This window comes from Ovis canadensis, chromosome 8 (assembly GCF_042477335.2).
Source record: "Ovis canadensis isolate MfBH-ARS-UI-01 breed Bighorn chromosome 8, ARS-UI_OviCan_v2, whole genome shotgun sequence".
NCBI lineage: Eukaryota > Metazoa > Chordata > Mammalia > Artiodactyla > Bovidae > Ovis > Ovis canadensis.
The window spans coordinates 10,705,135-10,720,935 of NC_091252.1; the positions used below are offsets into that span (position 1 = coordinate 10,705,135).

At 41.5% G+C, this 15,801-nt stretch overlaps 1 protein-coding gene across 2 annotated transcripts in view; it reads left to right on the top strand.

The window, feature by feature from the left end:
- The window catches only part of CD109 (CD109 molecule), a 133,617-nt gene that overhangs the window by 44,751 nt on the left and 73,065 nt on the right, over positions 1 to 15,801 (top strand). For both annotated transcript variants that reach the window (XM_069598016.1, XM_069598017.1), the window contains exon 6: positions 13,179 to 13,218. In XM_069598016.1, coding sequence (XP_069454117.1) covers positions 13,179 to 13,218 — 40 coding nt within the window. The remainder of the gene's footprint in view (positions 1 to 13,178; positions 13,219 to 15,801) is intronic.

Genomic DNA, 15,801 nt, shown 5'->3' on the forward strand with positions numbered 1-15,801 from the left:
AGACCTTTTAGATTAATATTCTGCACTTTCTGATTTGAAGACTAAAAAAGATTTCAGTTGAGAGCTGAATATCCCAGTCTCATGTGAAATTCAAGATGCACACACACAAGTTCTGTGCTGTTTTATTCCTGTGACTTTATTGGGTCGTTTGATCTGCTATTGTCAGTCCTCAGGGGTGTGCATTTTATTAAATTCTGGCTCCAGGCTATTGATGTGAGGAGCTCCTTGTTTTGTTCTTTCTTTAGAAGCTACTCCCGGGATGCCCGTCCTCTCACATGGTCTCTTACCGACCACTCTCTTCAGTCAGAAAACTTTGGGATCAGATTTTAGCATGTCCTGATCCTCAGTGAAATGGGGTCTGAGAAGCCCGTCAGCACATCTCACAGGGCTTTAGTGCTGCAGAGGATCTTAGTGAAACTCTTACTTAGATCCATCTCCTCTTTTGATGGAAAAAGAATCTAAGTGACTTGTTTGAACTCAGGTGGTATTATGGTAGGGTCAGGACTGGAAGTGAGGTTTCCTGATACTTTCAGCTCTATAACAGTGAACTGTTTAATATGTGCAGTGATTGCTGTTTTGAGATGGCTGCCTTTTTGTTTGAATGCAGATGCCAACGGGAATGGCTGGGACTTCCCTGGTGTTCCGCTGTGGCTAAGACTCCGTGCTCCCGATATAGGGGACCTGGGTTTGATTCCTGGTCAGGGAACTAGATCCCATGTTCTGCAGCTAAGACCTGGAGAAGCCAAATAGATAAATAAAAAATAAGTATTTAAAAAACCAGGGCTGGCTGGATGCAGTGGTGGGGTGGATGCCCACCTGTCTCACATGATTTTTGAGTCACACATGTCACTTCCTCAGAAGTTGGGTTGTTTCCAAAAGATCTCAGATTCCGACCACTGCAGGCAGGGCTTTGTGCTTTGGATTGAGGGTTTGGGTCCAGGAGACTCATGTTACAGCATATAGGTTGCCTGGTAGGGCCTATGTAATATCCATTAGTGTATTGATTGAGGATTAGCTTGCTGTCACCTAGCAGACTGTATAAACTTGATGTTATAAGCCATAAGATTACATTTTTTTTTAGTTCTTGCTGTTAATTTCTTTTTTTTTAAGAATTGCATCTCTTTTTTAAAAAATGGAAATAGAGCTGATTTACAATGCTGTGTTAATGTCAGGTGTTAGCACGGTGATTCAGTTATGCACACCTGTATCTATTCTTTTTCACATTCTTTTATTATAGGTTATTACAATATATTGAATATAGTTCCCTGTGCTGTGCAGTAGGTCCTTGTTGCTTATCTATCATATATATAGTAGTGTATATCTGTTAACTCTGAACTCCTAATTTTTCCACTGCCTCCTTCCCATTTGGTAGGCGTAAGTTTGCTTTCTACGTCTGTGAATCTATAAGAAGATTAATTAATTAATTAATTAGGCTGCATTGGTTCTTCATTGTTGCTCACAAGATCTTCATTGCTTCCTGTGGGATCTTTCGTTGCTGTGGATGGTGTTTGCAGAAAAGTTTATTGCAGGGCTCTAAGCCACTCCAGCTGGGTCTGTGAATTGGGGCATTTCTTAAGGAAAAGAACAAAGAGGCTGAGATTAATGGTCATCTTGTGACGTTTCTTTATTTGCAGTTTTGAGGGTCAGGATGTCTCTGGTTTACAGTTCTCTGGCCCCGTGATCCATGGTTCAGGCATCTGTGAGCTCATTTTGCCCCGGAGAAATAGCCTGAGTTTGTGTGTTAATGACGATGTCCACAACATCAGTTTTAGTACAGCAATGATGTTATCAACAACCACCATGATTTTAGTCATCTGACTCTGGTTGATTAGCCTTCAGCTAGCACAGGCTTGAGGTCAGAGGGGACAAGAAAGGGTATAAGTTTTGGATAGAGGGATTAGTCATAAACTCAGTAAGGGAGCTCACTTCTTGCAGGACTGGGTCTCACACCCGCAAGGCTCCTGCCCCACAGGGCCTGCTGCCAGCTTTGCAGCCTGTCCCCTAGCTCTCATCCTTGCTCCACCCCCATCCACCCCACTGGCCCCCTCTCTGCCCTGCAGTCACTCCACCTCCATCCAGTTGACACGTGGAATTTTAAGGTGTGAAGAGGCTTGCAAGTTCTCTGATCAAAATCCTCTACTTTATAGCTGAGGGAACTGGAATTGATAGTTAGAATGACTTGGCCACAGTCTCATGACTCCTCAGTCTAGAGTTTTTTGCATTCATTCTTTTTAAAAAAGGTTTATTTGTTTATTGACTACGCTGGGTCTTCATTGCTGCCCACGGGCTCTCCCTAATTGCAGAGGGAGGGGCTTCTCTCAGGCTGCGGTGGGTGGGCGTCTCATTGCCTGGCTTCTCCTGTGGCAAGGCACAGGCTCTAGGGCATGCGGGCTCAGTAGCTGTGGTGCACGGGCTTCGTTGCTCTGTGGCATGTGGGATCTTCCAGGATCAGGGATTGAACCTGTGTTCTCTGGGTTGGCAGGCGGATTCTTAACCACTAGACCACCAGGGAAGCCTGAGCTCTTTGCAATCTTAAATGAAGCTTTCCTTGACTAAACTTCCCTGACCCTATCTGAAAGTAGGAACTGTGTCTTATCATGTTTAGATGTTTACTGACTTGTGTTTTTCCCCACCTAATATATACAACAGGAAATTTCTCTATTTTTAGCTTTATTCAGATCCCTACTAATATTCCTAATGATGATGATCTTGCTAAGTTGCTTCAGTCATGTCCGACTTTTTGCAACCCCATGGACTGTAGCCCGCCAGGCTCCTCTGTCCATGGAATTCTCCAGGCAAGAGTACTGGAGTGGGTTGCCATTCCCTTCTCCAGGGGATCATCCTGACCCAGAGATCAAACCCATGTCTCTTATGTCTCCTGCATTGGCAGGCACGTTCTTTACCACTGGAGCCACCTGGGAAGATCTTAGCCTTAATTACCTATAGAACAGTAGTCATGTAATATCTTTTCTTGCCCCCTCTTTGATTTTTACCAGATAATTAGCAAAGAACTTAAAAAGCTAGTAAATCACAAAAGCATCAAGAGATGTATATTGTCTTTCTTAGAGAAATGACAGATATGCACATTGCCTGAAATGGGGGGAAATCCCACCACTTTCCTGGTTATTCTTTGGTAATAAGAGGTCCTGTCATTTTTGGTTTCATGTATGCACACAAAATTCTGCATTCAGTAATTAATATATCCAGCCCTCTTTTCTCACCTCGGGTCTTGTCTGCTCTGGCCTCCTGTCTCTCATTCATGAGGATACATTGCACTCCTGCAGGATTAAATCAGGTGGAGGGAAGAGAGGTGAGGGATAAAAAACTCATATGTGTAAGGGTGAGACATATGAATTTGCTAACGTTCATTCTGTGTGCGTGTGCTTCTTAGTCACTTTAGTCCTGTCTGACTCTTTGTGACCCCATGGACTGTAGCCCACTAGGCTCTTCTGTCCATGGGATTCTCCAGGCAAGAATACTGGAGTGGGTTGCCATGCCCTCCTCCAGGGGATCTTCCCGACCCAAGGATCGAACCTGAGTCTCTTAGACCTCCTGCATTGGCAGGTGGGTTCTTCATCACTAGCGTCACCTGGGCAGCCCAATATTTATTCTATAAAAAGTTTAATATGGTTTTAAAGTACTAGTGTGGTCAGCTGGTATCAGAGCTTTCTGGGCTTGGCAGGCATTTAAAACGAACACCTTTTCTTCCTAGCGCTCTTTTGTGGGTTCTTTGGAGCATTACCCCCCTACCATTGCTGGGAGGTCTCTCATCCAAACTGTCTTCCGTGCTTTTGACTATCTCCTCCAGCTGGCTCTGTCCTAACAGCTACATCTTCAGCTCCTGGCTGTCTGCGGTACACCTCTGGCTGCATCTCCTGGGGTTGCCTTTAGGCCTCTGGAGGCTGGTTTTGATCAGGATAGAAGCAGCCTCATGCTGCTCTCCTTTTTTTGCACATTCAGTTCAGTTCGGTTGCTCAGTTGTGTCCGACTCTTTGCGACCCCATGGACTGCCTCATGCCAGGCCTCCCTGTCTATCAACAACTCCCGGAGCTTGCTCAAACTCATGTCTATTGAGTCAGTGATGCCATCCAACCATCTCATCCTCTGTCGTCCCCTTCTCCTCCCACCTTCAATCTTTCCCAGCATCAGGGTCTTTTCAAACGAGTCAGTTCAGTTGAGGGGAAAAGCTCCTGTTTTCTTTGCTCCCTGAAACTCAGCACAGCACCCTCTTCCAGCTCAGCCTTCTGTGCAGCGGGTCAGTGCAGTATTTTTCTTTCTAGGATTTTTGGGCATGTCAAGTGCCTGACCGCTGCGGCTTGAGGTCGCTCCCAGGGGCAGGCATCCAGCTCTCTGGGTTGTCCAACTGAAGCCCTTTTCCTTAGACTTGAAGTGAGGGGCGAGCAATTCCCACCTGATCCCTGGGGGTAGGGTGTGTGAGACTCCTAGCACATCAGAAACTTTCTCTTAAAATTCCTTTTGGGTTGATTTTCTTTTGGTGAAGAGCTGCAAAACCAGTTTTTGGAGCCCTTCTTTGCAAGTCCTGCCTGCTAGTCTTACACATTCCTGGGCTTGGGAATGTGGCTATATTTGGCCTCTGCCATCTTGGGGGGCAGAGCCAAAACTGAGTCTGAAATAGTTCCATTTTAGCAACCTGTTTTATGTGGATGTAAAAGCTTTTAGTGCCTTTTTAATCTTTAAATAAAAATTAAATCCAGACACTGGAGATCAATGCTAAAGCAGATTTTTGCAAGATTAACATGTTCATAAATGCACATAAATGTGCAACCAAAAGGAGTCCATCCAACCCTTTAATTCTGTTTCTGGCATTTCTTTTTATTCCAGCAGTGAGTTGAAAGAAGCTGACCTGCAGTTTTTAAAAATATACATCTTTAAGCAGTCAGGTAGTGTGCCATATTTTTTGAGGTTTGTTAAAAAATAAAAACCCTCTTATAGCAGTTGGATGGCTTCATGGTTAGAGAAGGGAAATCAGTAACTGGAATAGCAGGTCTTAGTAATTCATGTGTCTCCAATTTGCTCTGTAGTCATAGCAGATTTTTTAGGAAGGTAGTAAAAATAGTCTGTTTTCTGTCTTTCCCCTTTCATTTGATTGATTTCCATAATATACACCATCACCATGAACTATTGATGTAGGGATAAAGGGATAAAGAATTCCAGAGATTACTTGAGAGTACCTCCGGGTTCTTCTTTTCCATTCTGTTTTAGAAATTGTTTAGAAATCAAACTGAGATGGGCTCACATGTAATACAGATGAACATGTGTGCTGAAGAGCGGGTTTCCTAAGGGAGTGCTTTCTCCCTGGAAACAGTGACCGTATTAAGGAAAGCAGAGCTCTGAAGACCTCAATGAGTTCTATTTTTTTCTTATTTTTCCTGGAAAGATGTCTGCTTAGAAGATATGCTGCCCAAGTATTTAAGCCTTCAGATCAGCTTATCTCTCTGGTTGCTGGTAGAGTGAATGAGCACAAGCTGTTTCACGAACTAGAATAAATATTTAAAACTTATTTTGAAGCAGATTGTTGCTTTGAAGGGATTCTCAGGTGGTGCTAATGGTAAAGAACCCACCTGCCAATGCTGGAGACATGAGAGATGCGAATTCGATCCCTGGGTTGGGAACATCCCCTGGAAGAGGGCACGGCAGTCTAGTCCAGTATTGTTGCCTGAAGAATCCCATGGACAGAAAAGCCTGGTGGGCTACAGTCCACGGGGTCACAAAGAGTTGGACACAACTGCTTTGAAAGTGAAGGAGAGTTAAGTAAATGGAATTTTACCTCCTACAAAAGGTCTAGGATTGTTTTTTGCTTCATGTTTTTAGTTTGATTTAGTCAAATTTAGTTGAGTTCAGCTAGAAATAACAGAACAAAATGGAAATAAACTTTAGTTTTTAGACCAGAGGTCAGCAGCCCAACACCTGTTTCTGTAAATAAAGTTTTGTTGGCACACAGCCAGTCTCTTTTGTTTGTGTTGCCTCTGGCTGTTTTGCATTGCACCAGTAGGGTTGAGAAGTTGTAAGAGGGACCATATGGCTTGCAAAGGCTAAAATATTTACTGCTTTGCCCTTTATAGAAAAAGTTTGCAAAAACATTTTCTGGACTAATGAAAGTGTTCCTGTTGGCATCTTTGTTATCTATAGCATAAATGGCTACTGATTCTCAGAATTATTATTCATTTAAAGTATATCAGAATCTTCTATATTCTTGATTGTATATTTTATAAAAATGTTTTATAAAAAAATACTAAACTTGTGAAAATTGGTATGGCCCGATTGCTAATGACCACATGTTGAGAATGCCAAAACTTATTTCTGCTTTTTAAACCCCTGGAACAGTAAAATAATTTCCTTCTAGATTTGCATGTCACATCTTATAAACATCCTGGGAAAACCTCATCTGGTACAAAGCACACTATCACCACTCAGTTACTAGATGATTTATTGATTTGTTGGAACAATTTAAATGACAATGGAAAGAAGCCTTTTTCTCCCATATTTTCTTCAGTTTTCTGTAATGACTGTTTTCTTCCACTCCCAGACATTCATATTTCTTCCAAATGCAGTGCAGAGAGTTAAGTTACTTCATGGGTCACTTGGCTGATGGCTGTGCCTCCTCAATGTAGTCTGAAGGTTCTGAATTTCTTGCAGGAGATGCTGTGAGATAACTGAGTCTAATCTGATGAGCCCCCCATAAGAACCAGCTTGGGGACAAAAATCAATGTGTTCATTTATTAATATGTACATTCATTCAACAGACCTTGAAAGGATGCTGATTAAGTGCAGTACCCACAAAGGCTTCATAGTCTGTTCCAGGTTATTAACACAAAGCAGATGGTTATAGTATATTGAGTAAAGTGACTGAGTTATACACAGGATATTTGAGAAAGAAGGGCATCTAATCCAATATGGGGAGAGGCGATCAAGAAAAGCTCCCTGGTGGAGACTAACTCCAGATATAGGAGCCCAGGACATTAAAAAAATTATTTATTTTATTTTTGGCTACACTGAGTCTTCATTGCTGAACACGGGCTTTCTCTAGTTTTGGGCAGCAGGGGCTACTCTGTACTTGGGGTGAGTGGGCTTCTTATTTCAGTGGCTTCCCTTGTTGGGAAGCATGGGCCCTAGGGCACATGGGCCTCACTTTTTGTAGCATATGGGCTTAGTTGCCCCGAGGCATATGGAATCTTCCTGGATCAGGGATTGAACCAGTGTCCCCTGCATTATCAGACCAAGTTACCTGCCTCCTGAGAAATCTGTATGCAGATCAAGAAGCAACAGTTAGAACTGGACATGGAACAATGGACTGGTTCAACATTGGCAAAGGAGTATGTCAAGGCTGTATATTGTCACCCTGCTTATTTAACTTATATGCAGGATACATCATGCGAAATGCCAGGTTGGATGAAGCATATGCTGGAATCAAGATTGTAAGGAGAAACATCAATAACCTCAGATATGCAGATGATACCACCTTATGGCAGAAAGCGAAGAAGAACTAAAGAGTCTCTTGATGAAGGTGAAAGAGCAGAGCGAAAAACCTGGCTTAAAGCTCAACAAGCTCAACATTCAAAAAACTAAAATCATGGCATCCGGTCCCATCACTTCATGGCAAATAAATAGGGAAACAATGGAAACAGTGAGAGACTTTACTTTTGGGGGCTCCAAAATCACTGCAGATGGTGACTGCAGCCTTGAAATTAAAAGATGCTTGCTTCTTGGGAGAAAAGCTATGACCAACCTAGACAGTATATTAAAAACGGAGATATTACTTTGCTGACAAAGATCTGTCTAGTCAAAGCTGTGGTTTTTCCAGTAGTCATGTGTGGATGTGAGATTTAGACTATAAAGAAAGCTGAGCACCAAAGAATTGATGCTTTTGAACTGTGGTGTTGGAGGAGACTCTTGAGAGTTCCTTGGACTGCAAGATCAAACCAGTCAATGGTTAAGGAAATCAGTCCTTCATTGGAAGGACTGATGTTGAAGCTGAAACTCCAATACTTTGGCCACCTGATGTGAAGAACTGACTCATTGGAAAAGATTGAAGGCGGGAGGAGAAGGGGACGAGAAAGGATGAGATGGTTGGATGGCATCAATGACTTGATGGACATGAATCTGAACAAGGCTTGGGAGTTGGTGAAGGACAGGGAGGCCTGGTGTGCTATAGTCTATGGGATCGCAAAGAGTGGGACATGACTGAGTGAGTGAACTGAACTGAGCCCCTGCATTGGCAGGTGGATTCTCAACCACTGAACCACCAAGGAAACCCAGAAGTCCAGAACGTTCTCTAGAACATTCAGGTGGAAGTGTCCAGAAGATGCATTTGAGTCTAAATCTCCAGCTTGAGATAAAGGTTTAGAAATGTTTACTGTAGAGATGGCAGTTAACACCATGGGAGTTGATGAACTAACTTATGGGAAGAGCACGGGGCTCAGGATAGGAGGGATCAATGTTTCAAGATCAGAAAAGACCATGAAGGAAACAAAGAATGATTCAGAAACATACTCAAGAGTACCAGGAGAACAGAAGATGTAACAACGTCTATAGACAGAATGAAGGGGAGGAGACAGTAAACAGAGAGATGGAAAATCCAGGTATTGTCAGGGATGATTGGTAATGTAGGAGGCAGGAAGGGAGACTTCATTTCAGATGTAATCGAATGTAACCACTTGGGTTAGATAATTGCCTAAGTGTTGGTTTCAAGGCTGTTTAAAGGAGGCCCAAATAAATTAGTTAATTTTCTATATTTGTCAAAGCTAGCACTTTCATTCAATATAAAACATGTTATTTTGAGAACTTTTTTGTATCAGACACTCTTTTACGTTGACGTGTCAAGGGATAAACTGTGAAGGGCACAACCATGATCCGGCAGGGAGCTGGCCATGTTGCAGCGAGGGAAAGCGTGGACCTGAACATTCAGGATGCGGGGCGAGAGGCGATGAAGCAGGGCTGACGCACAAGGAGCCGGAGAGATTACTTTTGCTTTAGTTTAATTTTTTTTGTTTCATTTTCAAACTTTGAACTCTTTATTTATTTATTGTATTGGGGTGAAACCATTTACCTCAGGTTGGGACCTGAACCCACGTGGCTGGGATTGAACCCAGCCAAAACCCTCGGTGACTGGTTTCAGGACCTAATGAAGCTCAGGTTCTTGATGTCTCATCACAGAAAGAATTCAGTGAGAGACAAAGTGATAGGTAAGAAGTGGATTTATTTAGATTCAGAGAGAAGCGCACTCCACGGACAGAGTGTGGGCCGTCACAGATGGTGAGTGCTGGCTGTGAAATGTGGGGTGGCTAGTTTTTATAGGATGAGTGATTTCATATACTAATGAGTGGGAGGATTATTCCAACTAGTTTTGGGAAGGGGTGGAAATTTCCCGGGACTGGGTCGCCGCCACTCCTTGGTCTTTTGACAGCACCTTGGAACTGTCATAGTGCCTCTGGTTGTGGCATTTAGCTTGCTGATTGAGGGTCAAGGTCTAATCAAAGTCGACTTGTCTGCCATCTTGGACTCATTTGATTTTAACCGGTTTATGTTGTGTCCTTGGGCTGTGTCATTCTTTCAAAAGTTGTGCCGGGCCCTTTTCCTCCTGTTACAGGGGTGTAGGCGGTTCACAATGTGCTGGTAGTTTCACGTGCACAGTGAAGGGATTCAGCCACACACATGTATGTATCTGTGTGTGTGTTGAGTCACTTCAGTCATTTCCAACTGTGTGCTACCCCATGGACTTGCGGCTTCCCAGGCTCCTCTGTCCATGGGATTCTCCAGGCAAGAATACTGGAGTGGGTTGACACATCCTCCTCCAGGGGATCTTCCCGACCCAGGGATTGAGCCCACGTCTTTTATCCGTAACCTGCATTGGTAGGCGGGTTCTTTACCACTAGCGCCACCTGGGAAGCCCATGTGTTCATTCTCCCCTAAACTCTCCTACCATCCAGGCTGGAACATAACATTGAGTAAAGTTCCGTGTGCTATACAATAGGTCTTTGTTGGTTATCCATTTTGAATATAGCAGTGTGTACATGACCTTCCCAAACTAACTATCCTTTCTCCCAGCAACCATGAGTTTGTTTTCTAAGTCTGTGAGTCTCCTTCTGTTTTGTAAGTAAGTTAGTTTATATCATTTCTTTTTAGATTCCACATATAAGGGATGTCATACAATATTAAAGAGATCACTTTTAGATTGGGGATCCAGGGAAGCACGTACTATTTGGTCTAGGTCCTGGCGGGAGATTAGAGGTAGAAGTGTGTGTAAGTCAAGCATAGGGAGCTGAGAGCAGAAGCACAGAGCATGAAAGTCTGGGGTACTGTCTGCCTTGCAGAACTGCTCTGGACTGTGTCTGCTCCCTCCTGAGGCGGACCTTCTGATGCTGAGGGCTGTAGTCTCCTTTACAGAGCTTCATGCCGTGTTTTACGTGTGATACTCACTTGGCGTTTGCTATATGAACTTAACTCGATCAGCAGACATCATCATTGTTAAATTGCTTGTTCACAGCCTTACCAGTCGTGAAGCAATAAGCAATTTAAAGACTAGAATTCTCACATTATCAGTGAAACAGGTATTACAGGCAGATTACCTTCTTGATTTGATTTTTGAGGCTAGCAAATCAGAACTTATAAGTGAATCAAAAACATGTGATTTATACCATTCCTATATGTGACATGAAAACACTTTAAGATAGAAGGGACAAATGTGAGATTCTTAAAGACTGATCTACACAGTTCTTTGGGATCTACTTCAAATGACAACATTGAAACCAAGCTTTAGACAATTATTTTGTTGATGTGTAACTAGTTACATTTGTCTTATACTTTGAAATGAACTGTATCCTTTCAGGATTAAAAAATAATCGCTGGTGTGTACTTTATTTATTAAAATTTTATTTTTTATTGAGGTATAGTTGATTTATACTATATTAGTTTAGGAGGTGTAGAGTTACTGTAGATTAAACAAATAATGATTTTTTAAAAATGTTATTTATTTGTTTTGATAAATTTAGGGAATCAGAATTGTAATACACATTTCTTTAGTGGAATTTCTTAGCTATTTTGAAGTGGTTCTGTTTACTATGTTAACTATAGACCTGCCTCTTGAGAAACCTGTGTGCAGGTCAGGAAGCAACAGATAGAACTGGACATGGAACAACAGACTGGTTCCAAATAGGAAAAGGAGTATGTCAAGGCTGTATATTGTCACCCTGCTTATTTAACTTCTATGCAGAGTACATCATGAGAAACGCTGGGCTGGAAGAAACACAAGCTGGAATCAAGATTGCCGGGAGAAATATCAATAACCTCAGATATGCAGATGACACCACCCTTATGGCAGAAAGTGAAGAGGAACTAAAAAGCCTCTTGATGAAAGTGAAAGAGGAGAGTGAAAAAGTTGGCTTAAAGCTCAACATTCAAAAAACTAAGATCATGGCATCCGGTCCCATCACTTCATGGGAAATAGATGGGGAAACAGTGGAAACAGTGTCAGACTTTATTTTTCTGGGCTCCAAAATCACTGCAGATGGTGACTGCAGCCATGAAATTAAAAGACGCTTACTCCTTGGAAGAAAAGTTATGACCAACCTAGATAGCATATTGAAAAGCAGAGACATTACTTTGCCAACTAAGGTCCATCTAGTCAAGGCTATGGTTTTTCCAGTGGTCATGTATGGATGTGAGAGTTGGACTGTGAAGAAGGCTGAGTGCCGAAGAATTGATGCTTTTGAACTGTGGTGTTGGAGAAGACTCTTGGGAGTCCCTTGGACTGCAAGGAGATCCAACCAGTCCATTCTGAAGGAGATCAGCCCTGGGATTTCTTTGGAAGGAATGATGCTGAAGCTGAAACTCCAGTACTTTGGTCACCTCATGGGAAGAGTTGGCTCATTGGAAATGACTCTGATGCTGGGAGGGATTGGGGGCAGGAGGAGAAGCGGACGACAGAGGATGAGATGGCTTGATGGCATCACTGACTCGATGGATGTGAGTGTGGGTGAACTCCTGGAGTTGGTGATGGATAGGGAGGCCTGGCGTGTTGCAATTCATGGGGTCGCAAAGAGTCGGACACGACTGAGCGACTGAACTGAGCTGATGATTAGGAATGGACAGATAGAGACATGAGGAGTTGGGAAAAAAGGATATTTCTAGGCCACACGTTTTCTTTTTTGTTATTATTGTTTACTTTGGGGAAAGCTCTCTCTGTTTAAAAAAAAAGTTTTTTTTAAAACTTTCACTTTGTGTTGGGGTATAGCTGATTAACAATGTTGTGATAGTTTCAGGTGGACAGGAAAGGGTATCCATTCTCCCCCAAATTCCACTCCCATCCAGGCTGCCGCATAGGATTGAGCAGAGTTCTAAGTGCTGTACAGTAGGTCCTTGTTATCCATTTTAAATGTAGTGGTGTGTGCATGGCTGTCCTAAACTCCCTAACTATCCTTTCTGCCCATCCCCCGAATCCTGCAACGAGAAGTTCCTCATCTAAGTCTGTGAGTCTGTTTCTGTTTTGTAAATAAGTTCTTTTGTATCATGTCTTTATAGATTCCACAAACAAGGGATGTTACATGATATTTCTCCTTCTATGACAGGTCACATGTTTTCTTATTGATCTTGGAAAAAGAAATGATATCTGTTAAAATAGGGTAGAATATATTGACTTAAGGATTATAGTAGACAATACTTCAAGCAATTAGGAAGATAAAGGGTGTTGGTCCATGATGATTTTGTATCCTCGACTGTTTTACATATTTGAATATGTATAATTTTATTTTCTTCGTTGGTTAGCTTTGATAGGGATATACAAACCAGATTTGAAGTAGTTATTTGTTAGTTTGCCATGCTTCATAAATTCATAAATTATCTGATTTAATTTTGTTCTAATTTCACAAATGAGGAAAGTCAGGTTAAGCAGTTTGTTTCAATGACCTGCAGTGAATTAAAGAGACAGGTCACCTTTTCATATTAGTGAATTGTTAAGAAAAACTCATGAAATTCACAGACTTCATGTTGCAGGTGATTAAAAATAAAATTTTGTAAAGTTGAAATAAATTGTTTTGTTTCTCAAATAATTATAAATGTTATTTAAAGTTTTTTCTAAATATTTTTGTGAGGTGAGTAAACAGATGAAGTAATTAAATAGAAACTCATTTATTTTCTTGTCTTTTTTTTCTTTCTCCCAATAGGACCAGACATATTATCAATCATTTCAGGTTTCAGAATATGGTAAGAATTCTTTAACTTATTTTGAAGGAATACACATTTGTTCCTTTCCACAGGGAAAAGAGAAATTTCTAAGAGGTGTATTATTTAAAGTAAAAACCCCAATGGAGGTAAAATCCTGGTATTTCTATAGGTCTGAACATTTTTTCTCTGTAAAAGATCATTACAAAGAGTGAAGTGGGAATGAGGTTGCCTGTAGTCCCATGATTTTACTCTCTTTCTTATGCACAGTTATTCTGTTTTTATATTTTGCTCTGATCATAACACATTAAAGCATAACCTCAGTGATTTCCTGATTTTCCCATTTTTCACTTGGTCAACACTAGTAAAGACTGGGTTTAACTTGGGTAAATCCTCTTCCTGCAGGTGCCACTTTTGTAATATCGTAGTTGGAAGTCAGTGTAAACCATGTGGGACCCACTGGTTTTTTGTTGGTGCGTGGAGAGGAAGGAAGGCTGAGAGTGAATACGTAGGATCCCAGTATTAGTTATACTTTGAACAACTATTCTGAGGTTGTACACAAGCTCTTCTGTCTGGTTTGTGTTGTTTTTTGAGAGAGTGTCTCATTCGGGCATTGGTAACTCTGGAAAGTCACCTACGTGCACGTTTGTGGCTCCAGTCCATTGTCACAGCTCAGTTTCATGACCAGCTGGAACAGGGAGCACAAAGCTTTTTCCTATAGATGGCCAGATAGGAAAACTTGATGTTCTGTGGCTCTCATGGCTCCGTCTTAACTACTCAACTTTGCCATCGTAGCACACAGCAGCTGTAGACAATATGTAAGTGAAAGTGGCTGTGATCCAGTACAATTATATTTATGGACTTGGAAATTTTGATTTCACATGATTTCACACGTTATGAAATACATGGTTTGTATTTCTTATGATTTTTTATGATTTCTTATGGTTTTTTTTCCCCAACCAATTAGAAACACACAAACCATTCTTACCTCTTGCTGGTCTTTGCTTACTGACCTCTGATCTGGAACTGTTTTGTCCAGTTCAGGGTTCACTCAGCACATTAAATACTTGAAATGTGGCTGATCCATATGGAGATGTGCCCTCAGCGTGCAAAATACCCAATTTTGAAGATGGTATAAATAAAGAAAAATAGCTCATTAATAATTAAATTATTTATATTGATTACATGTTGCAATGATATTTTGGATAGATGAAGTTATATAAAATGTTGCAAAAATTAATTTCACCTGATTTTTTTCCCCCTTTTTAAATGTGGCTGCTGGACATATGAAATGACACCACGTGGCTCACATTTTGTTTCTTTTGGACAGCCCTGATCTCGAGGAATAAGTCAGAGGTGGCTGTGACTCTCATAGGCTGTTCATAGGTCACGTAGGAGTGGTGCTGGGTGGTTGTATGTTGTTGAAGGAAGTATGTTGTGGAGGCAGAATTGATTGCCAACCTGTGATATCTGAGGAGGGGCATTCTGATTTCCTTGTTCTGAGGAAATTCCACCCCTGAGTGGCCCCGACTTTTGTGCTGGTGCAGAGTCCTGGACTGGTCTTGGTCTTGGAGTGTCCGGGCCCTCCAGGGTCTTTCTTCTGGAGCTGGAGGCTCTCCTGCTCTGCTGATTCCTCAGTTGTCTTGTTTCATCTCTTTTACTAATTGTTATGAGATGAATCTATTTCATTGGTCAGTGAAGTTAAAGAAGAGAATTATTTCTATAGATTTGTTTAGGTTGGTAGGAAATATTTTCTTTTAACTCCAGTGAAGTGCTTTGTATTAAATAATATTCAGTTCAGTTCAGTTCAGTCGCTCAGTCGTGTCCGACTCTGCGACCCCATGAATCGCAGCATGCCAGGCCTCCCCAATATTACTATTTATGAAATATTTCACAGCTTAATTATATTTGTTGTTGTTGTTGTTCAGTCACTAAGTCATGTCCAACTCTGTGACCCCATGAACTGCGGCACACCAGGCTTCCCTATCCTTTACAATCTCCTAGAGTTTGCTCAAACTCATGTCCATTGAGTTGGTGATGCCATCCAATCAGATTGCATTAAATAATATTACTGTTTATAAAATATTTCATAGCTCAATTATATAAAGCCAGCCAAAAGTTTCTTATTTGGGGATTACCTTCAGGAACCAGTACCTGTTGCACAAGAAAAGCATCATCACTTGTAGTCATGTCTTAGTGATTAACTAGAAATCCTAGTACATGACTTTCTCTTCATGGCATTCCATTGGGTTAGACTGTCACCACATTTGCCTTTGATGGTCTCAAAGGGTGCAGATTCTCTGTGAATGCATGTATGTCAGCATGCAGAAGGAGAGTCTTAGGGCCTCAGGATGTGCTTTTAGAAACCAAATTGGAACAAAGTCCTCAGAAGTAGCTATTTATCACATAATATGGAAGTATTTTAAGAAGTAGGAAGTGCACACTAATGGGTGAGAGTTGAATGAAAAAGCTGGGCCTGCTAGCACTCAGATGGCTTTGCCTCTAGGGTTCTGGATGCAATTTATTTATTTTTAGTTTAACTTTTTCTATTAAACTTTTTATTTTGTATTTGAGTACAGTTGATGAACAATGTTGTGATAGTTTCAGGTGAACAGGGAAGGGACT